This window comes from Rhamphochromis longiceps, linkage group LG14 (assembly GCF_057381845.1).
Source record: "Rhamphochromis longiceps isolate RC_006_pf linkage group LG14, R_longiceps_female_GT1.1, whole genome shotgun sequence".
NCBI classification, from domain to species: domain Eukaryota; kingdom Metazoa; phylum Chordata; class Actinopteri; order Cichliformes; family Cichlidae; genus Rhamphochromis; species Rhamphochromis longiceps.
In genome coordinates, this window is record NC_140570.1 from 20,055,197 (window position 1) to 20,063,502 (window position 8,306).

The 8,306-nt window shown below is 42.9% G+C and overlaps 1 protein-coding gene across 1 annotated transcript in view; it reads right to left on the bottom strand.

Annotated features, from left to right (window-relative positions):
* gucy1a2 (guanylate cyclase 1, soluble, alpha 2) overlaps positions 1 to 7,563 on the bottom strand; it is a 62,010-nt gene extending 54,447 nt beyond the window's left edge. Inside the window, exon 1 of the mRNA XM_085379494.1 lies at positions 6,284 to 7,563. Within this exon, the coding sequence (XP_085235620.1) occupies positions 6,284 to 6,601 (318 nt within the window). The 5' untranslated portion in view covers positions 6,602 to 7,563. The remainder of the gene's footprint in view (positions 1 to 6,283) is intronic.
* Between the last annotated feature and the right edge of the window lie 743 nt (positions 7,564 to 8,306).

Sequence of the window (8,306 nt, forward strand, 5' to 3'; positions counted from 1 at the left end):
GTCGAGTTACCAAATCAAGATGCCCAACTTGTTGCTGTGGGTTATTTAAACTCTCAGCTGGGAGCAACAGAACGATACTGAATGGGTGATAATGAACATGTTAAATTGCATACTATATAAAATGAATACCAATCGTTGCATTTTATCTGGATTTTAAGGCTCTCTCTGAGAACAGTTCAGCAGTTAATGTGACTATAAAGCGCGATAAGCGTAATGCAGCCAGTGTCTCAGACACGACAGTGGAGTGAATATTTGATGACATCTAGCTGCTTCCTCTACAAAGGTTGAACACACTCATTGTAAATCACTTTAGAAAACCGTGTCTGACAAACGGATGGAAAGCAAAAACAAAACAGGTTTGAAAATTGTCACTACAAAGGTCGACCTACGCTTTGCACAGAGGTTTGTTCGGATACGGTTGCGCATCTGTTTGTTTTGAAATGTCCTGTTTTCTTCTACACTTTCACATTTCAAACCAGCCTCTGGACATGAGTTGAATAAAGCAGCCAATTTTCCCAACACGGAGGTCTGCACAATGCATGGTTGACATTTGGGAGTTGTGTGTGTGTGTGTGTCAACTCGTCTGCAGGCCTCCTCCAGCATGCATTTAACCACAACACTCTTCTCTAAGACGGCTCGTGGAGATTTTTCTTGTATATTTAAGGGAAACAAAATCTCAGCTTGCAGAGGTGAGGTAAACTCTGGTCACTTGGGGACAGCTATGCAGGAATAAAAGTCAATCCAAAGGAAAGCATCCAGTGTAAGGCCTTTAATAAGTCAGTAACAACCTTCAGCCTTGATTACTCACAGGCCCATTAGCTGTTAAAATACTGTTATATGTCACAATTGCAGCTACTCAGATCCAGTTTCAGTAAAAAAAATGTATCTGAACAAACAGAGTTCATGACTTGTGCTTTTTTGTATACTTGGTACCTTTGTGTGTGTGTCTGTGTGATATCCCCTTTAGAACAGCTCCCACTCCTGTGCTATGCATGGTCATTTGGGTTGAGGAACCATGCTCTGCTTGTAGGTGGTGCTGTCAGTTAACACGTCTGCTAAACCTGTCTGCCTTAGCTGCTAGAGCTAAGGAGGAAATGTTCATCTTCTAAAAAATGTAATTTAACGGTACAAAAAACAACAGTTTTAATGAAATAACAGCTGCATCTGATGTGATTATTGATTGTTTGGATTGTGATAGACTGTGTGGAATAGGAAATTGTGCTAATATTGACATGACAGCATCATACAGGTATTGCAGGTTGCATATCCATGAGGTTCCACCACACCCCAAAAGTGCTCTGTTGGATTGAGATCTGATGGCTGTGGAGCTCATTTAAGTACACTGAAGTCACTGTGGTGTTCAAGAAACCAGTATGAGATTAAGTGCATTGTGACATGATGCTCAGCTGGTACTGTGGCAAGAAACCGAAAATTACACCACCACCAGATGCAAGACAAGATGGATTCATACTTTTATCTTGTTTGCACCAAATTCTGACCCTTCATCTTTCATCCCTATTCTAATGCTCAGATTGAACTTCAGCAGGTCGTCTTGACCGTGTCTACATGCCTAAATGCGCTGATTTACCGCCACACGATTGGCTTAGATATCTGCACAAATGAGCAGTTAACCTCTTAAGCACCCACACACCCAAAGATGGGAGCAAAAGGGAGGAGATTGCGGAGATCAGAAAACTGCTGGAGGCTTAACAGCTTAAAGCAGTGTGTCTAATAAAGTGGCCAGTAAGTTTATTTATTAAAACATGAAGATTCCTCCACCAATTTGAATTAGCAGAGTCAGTACTTCATGACTCCTCATACAATATAAATGTGGGTAAAGTCACCAGAAGGTGACAAACTCATTGTGAAGAAATCCACAGGGGAGAAGATGACAGACAGCAGCAGGAAGGTAATCCTATAATTAATTAATTATGTAACAGGTAATCGATATTTGTAAGCAGTGTAGCTTCCAGCAACACTGATCTACTCTTTAAGGATTTACACTCTAGGACGTACTCTAGAGTTTCACTTTTTTCATATCTGTGACCAACACTCAGGGCTGATCAGCATTACAGGTCACAAAGCTAATGGCCACCCTTCATGTGTGTACACAAAACTAAGCGCACAAGAAACAGGCAGAGCGTTTGACCACATGTAATTGTGGGTGAGCACGGATGTATCTGTGTGTGTTATTTCTTCTAGGTCAGTGTGAAGACAACCACAGAGAGCACGCTCTGTTCCGTCGGTCACGGTCCAGTGCAATCAGTAGTCGACACTGCTTCTGCACGCACCCATTGTGTGCTTGAGCAGAGTTTGTGTGAGAGGGAGAACAAAAAAGATAATAAACAACGTGTTGTTTGATCAGTCAGTGAGTTAATTTGCATATGTATGTCGCTACTTACGGCTCCATTTTAATCCCTCCCCATCCCTGTTTCTATCCCTCCCTACATTTCCATAGTAAAGAAACATGATAAGGAGACGTTTACGCCACGGCTTTTTGGCAGAGCTGCTCTAACACACAAATGCTCATCAGACCTTGGACATTTTCCCTTTTTCTGTGATCAAAGCACATCATAATGACCCATAAGGATGCCAAACTGTTGCATATTATTGCAAAAAAAAAAACACATACATGCATGTAGACACACACAGTTCCACAGAGTCATCCACATGTACAGTAAATGCTGGATATTACCATCATTGAGTGTTATACTAATCAGTCTTTAAGTGTTCCCTCTTCCCTATTTTTTCATAGATCTATTAAAGATCAGGGCCAGTAAGAGCTGCAGCTGAGAGTTGAAGCTGGCTCTCACTGGTCCTCTCCAATATACACCAACTTCAGTTTTTTTCAGCTATGCTATTGAATATTGTTATTTTGCGAGGTTATGCCTGGCCATTGAAAAAAAAAGAAAAGAAAAGCAGACAATCGCTGCTCTTCTGCATCAATTTCACCACAACATCTATTTCTCGCAGGAATGGGAGCACGAGAGCTGAGTGTTTGCAATTTGGAGAAACCTATTCCCGCAACCAACCGTAGCCTGATGAAAACACAGGAGTGCTCTTGCTCCGTGGAGTACACACAGATCTTGTAACCATATGAGAGCAGATTAGAAGCAAAGACTGTTATGTATTGTATACCTAATGGTCATCTATTCAGCTATTATACTTATCTCTGTCCAAGTGGAACAAGATGTTACCGCTGCGATGACGAAGCATCCCAGCGGTAACATCTGACAAAGCTTTATTCTTCATTAGTCCCCCAACAGACCACAAACAAGACAAGACTATACAGTGCCGCTGCCTTCATTTTCACCATTTCAGGCCATTTTGACTGTCAAGAAAAAAAAATCCCCATTACATCCATGTCTTTGATCCCTAAAATCTACTCAGGGATAAAAGGAACAAGGACTGTGAAGTTTAAGGTATTTTTTAAAAATAAAAACACTGAACCTAGTGCCGGTACCAAAGGGAATCAAGCATAGGCTGTATATAAACAATGGACAACGCCACTGACATTTGTGGACTTACATTTTGATGATTTGAGTTGACCTCATCACCATCACAACTCCCATGATCATCATTGGGAGACACAATAATCGATAGACAGCCACACCATGATGCGTGTATTCTGTATACCCAGGGGTAAACATACAGAATACACGCATCATTGCTATTCTGTATTTTACTGTTAAGCCCAACAACCTCAACAGCCTCCAGTTCAATCTCGGGCTCAGCCCTGACTGCTACTCTAAGCTGGTCAGTTGTAAGCAATATCAAATTTTGATTTTGACTCACATCTCAAAGCTTATCCAGTCCACATTCTTACATCTAAGATCCGCCTTCAGCTGGTCTGCTTTTCACTTCTCTTTATGCTTCTCTTCACTGGGTTCCATTAAAGCTCAGAATCTGTGTTAAAACGTTATCAATAACTATTAAAGTCCTACATGGCCATGCTCCTGCTGCTATATAGCAGACCTACTGAGCCCGGCTTCTCTGATCATTCAATCGGGACCTCTTAACTGTTACACACTCCATTTTAAAACCAGAGGCAATCGCATTTTTTAGGTTGCAACACCTAAAATTTTGGATCAGCCATCCTCAGCCCTGAATGCTGAAAACTGCTGAAAATTCATTTTTATAAATTGCCTTTTCCTTAATTTTTATATTTGGCTTTGGTTTGATTCTAATACGTGCATGGAAGTATGCATGTGGGACTAGAAGTATGACCTTATGTTTGACTGTATGCTGGGAACTGAAAACTTATCTTTAATGTGTGGTTTTATCCAAACATTGCAGCACTTTGTAATTGTGTGTTTTAAAAAGTGCTGTAAACATAAGTAATGTAGAATGAACATCACGCAGTATTCACTAAGACTTAAGTAAGTGAAGCTATAAACTCGTTAAGGAAGTGTTTACTGAGGTGCTAAATTACGACACGAGGAGTCGTCTTTAGTCTTGGACACGTTTGTTTTTGCAAAACAGACGAGTCACGGTTTGCTGGTTATTAGCAAAAAAACAACAACACAAGTTTAACACAATTGTGCATTAGAGCATATCAGGACCTGGAAGTTAATTCCATATTTTACACACAGTCTATGGAGTCAATGTGGCACTCCATTTATCCATCCATCTTCTTTGGTTTATTCAAGTCACAGTCATGGGGGTGCTGGAGCCGATCCCAGCTGTCATAGGGTGAGAGGCAAAGTAGACCCTGGACATGTCTCCGGCCTGTCTCAAGTCTCAGCAACACACTTTGTGGCTCAAAGTCTTCAGCTTGTGTCTGATTTACTTCCCACTCATGTTAAACCATGGCCAAACTATCACAAACTACTCAGGTTCATAATCTTTTAGATTTTCAGCATGAAATTGCAAAGTCACAAACCAATGACCAAATACTCAGGATAGATACATATTTCACTCACAACACAGCAAGAAGACTACTCTTGCGCTGATTTTGTCGTTTTTAGAGTTGGGCAATGTCTACTGAACTCCTTCATGACAACATTTACAGTTCAATATCCTAAACAGGCATCAGGATGTAACGACAGACTACTTGCAATAAACGCACTATAGTATTTTTTAATTATTTTTATGCACCTAAACTAACAGATGTTTTTACTGAAGCACTGTGGCTAAATAAGCTTCTTTTATACTTGAGCAAATCAGTATAAATAAATCAGTATTCACAACAGTCATCCTATTACTCGATTTGTTGTTTTATTCCCCAGTTTATTTGTAGCATGCACATTTTTCTGGTGCTTACAAATATCTCTAGGAAATATCTTCTCTGTCCAGAAAGAAGTTCGGAATAGGCGAGTGCTTAAACCCAGTTTTAAGGCACCAAAAAGCAACATTATGGTGGCACTGATAATATGCAAATACCTTAATATCATAAGTATTGGAGATTGTGGTATAATTTATTTAAAAGCTGATGTCCTGTCCCCAACTGGTACTTTTGTTTTGCCCACATCTGTCTGTCCATCTGTTTACTTATTTTCTATTGTTGAGTAACTACAGAACAACAGATGCAATCAAATCCCAAACCGATGTACCATCGCGAGGGACAGTGCAATAGCAGATTCCCTAATAACACGCCATCCATCACAATCGCACTCAGTTCTAATAGCGGTTTTATTGTATTACAGCCTGTCACACAACTGAGACACGCAGACACAGCAGCAGGCTCATTCGCCACACTCCCAGCATCCTCGCATACACACAGACGAGCCATGGGCATCGCTCTCTCTGTCTCTCTCTAACTCACAACAACATATTTATTATATAATCAGCCAGATGATTCAGGCTATCAGAGGTGAAGGATGAAAAGAGGCTTTTTTCGTAGACAGCACAGCACACATCCTATCATGATGTAAGAAAGGGCATTGTCTGGGTTTTTGGGAGTAATACACTAATGTGGAGAGGCTTGAATGTTGTTGTTGGGTTGTTTTTGTTCCTTCTGAACTTTGGAGACATCTCTGAGCAGTGAAATAAATGCATCAGGATATTTGACCCTGCTGGTTTTAAATTACAGGTTTCATCTTCAGGAGACCTGATTTGGTCAGTAATTGACCTAATTGTATGACAAACAAGGCGTTTTTTAATGATTTAGAAGAATACTTTATCGTTTACACAAATTCACACACACTTTAAGTCCCTGATGTGACCAATATCCTGACAGCAGGAGGCAAAATGCACCAGAATCACCGCAACTTTCTTTAGAAACATGTTAAAGACAATTGATGAGGTCACAGTGAAGCTTTTTCACACTTGTTTGAAATCCTACCGTGGGTGAGGTCAGCCGCCTCAGGCTCTCCCCCAGCGAGTCGAGGTTCACCCTTCTCCTCCTGGTGACCCTCTTGTGTGGTCCGCCGGGTGCTTGCTCCTCACCCGCCGGGAACACGGTCCTCTCGGCGGGGCTGCGGCCGTTCCAGAGCACCGCTCTGTGGGAGGAGGGGAAGGAAGAGAAGGGGCACCCTCGGATCTCCTCCGCCGGCTCCAACCCGCCGTCCCCTCCGTCTCCCCCGGGGCTTTCGAGCCCACAGTCCGAGCCCACCGAGCTGCTGAACGACTCCGAGGAGATCTTGCGCGACGACGAGGACATGGTGGTGGTTGTGCTGCTGAGAAGAAGAGGAGGAGGAGGAGGATGGTGATGATGATAACAGTGGCGGTGTTAAGGATGAGGATGATGCTACAGTCGGCTCCGTACCACGTCCACCTGTACACCGGGGAGTCATCAGATAGTGGGGGGAGGGAGGGCTGGCTGGTTGAGAGGAAAGGCTTGTGTGTATGTGTGTGATTATGCGCGCATGCTGTGTCGGTGTGCGGGTGAGATAATGTCCAGTCCTGCCCGTGTCTGTGTATGCATATGAGACGCGTCTGCCTGCGTGTGAGACGCGGGGAAAGAGAGAGAGAGGAGGGGGTGAGGTCGACTGAGAGCGAGAGCACTAACGGCACGCAAGCATTTATGAAGGGGGAGGGTATCACCTCTTTAAAACCGTCCTCCGTTACCCCCCTAAAAAACGTCCTCCTCGCCGCTCCCCCGGGTGGCCAAACACTCCAGCGGATGCTTCCGATTAAAAATGAGGAGCGGAAGAATTCATCACGCCCGGCAACAGTGTTTATTTTTAATAAAAGACGCAACTATTTTGAAGGACATGTCCCCCTAATTGCCGAAACTGCAGAGCATAACGCGCTGGTCCACCGATAATCCAAACACATGGTAATTATTCCTCTTGCACGCGGGAGAATTTAACAGCATCAGAAAAAAAATGTAACGTATCTTCCTTTTTTTTCTCCTCACGCTGCCCAGAAATCCCCAAAGTCACCGCAGATGTGAGATGCGTCTGCTTCCCTCTCTCTCCTCCTCCTCCTCCTGCTCTTAGTCCTCTGCGACAGCGGTTCTCTTGTCGGTCCTCCAGCTGCTAACCGCAGTCCGGGCATTCCTCCATCTTTTTATTTCCGCTCCTTCACGGCAGCTCCTTGGCCCTTTTTTGTTGCTTTAAGAAGTGGCCGGGGTAGAGGTGAGCTAGAAAGGTAAAAGCGCGCGCGAGAGTGAGCGCGAAAGGTGAGCCAGCAGTAGCAGCACGCGCCAGTGGTGCTTCTAATCTGCGAAGCACGCGCTGTGAAGTACGCGTCAACGCGCTACTCTGCGCTGGAAAACAAACCAGAGCCAATCGATAGACAGACGGAGTTGGGCAATGTCATAGTCTGTGTACTTTAGTTTATTTTTGTATTACATTTTTTATTTTGTATTTATTATTACTTTTATTTATTGTTTATTATTATGTCTTTCGTATTAGGAATTAGAGCCATTTTCATACATAACCCCCCACACACACACACACACACACACACACACAGACACACACACTCACGCAGACATTGGACAAAAGTAATTGGACAATGACAAACTGACATAACTGAAGAGCAGTTAACTAGTCAGTAGGTTGCTGGTTCGCTTCCTGACTGCTCAAGCCTTCATGGGATGTTAGATAGACGCACTGAAAGCAGTGCTTGTGTGAAGGAGTTATGTTGTATAAAGTGCTCGGGAAAAGCGTTAAATGAAAAGGCGCCAAGTGAGGGCTGTTCCCTAAAATAGCTAGCAAAAGTAGCTCATAAGATTATAAAGGGACCTGGGCTTCCATTTCAGTGAGTGTGGGAAGCACATCCCCCATGAAGGATATACTACCAATGCTGAATGCACCGGATAGTCTTCATTAAACTTTAAATGTTTATTAATACAGAATCAGTATTGATCATTTTTGATTCCAACACTGCCATTTTCACTTTCAATAAAATAGATTAAA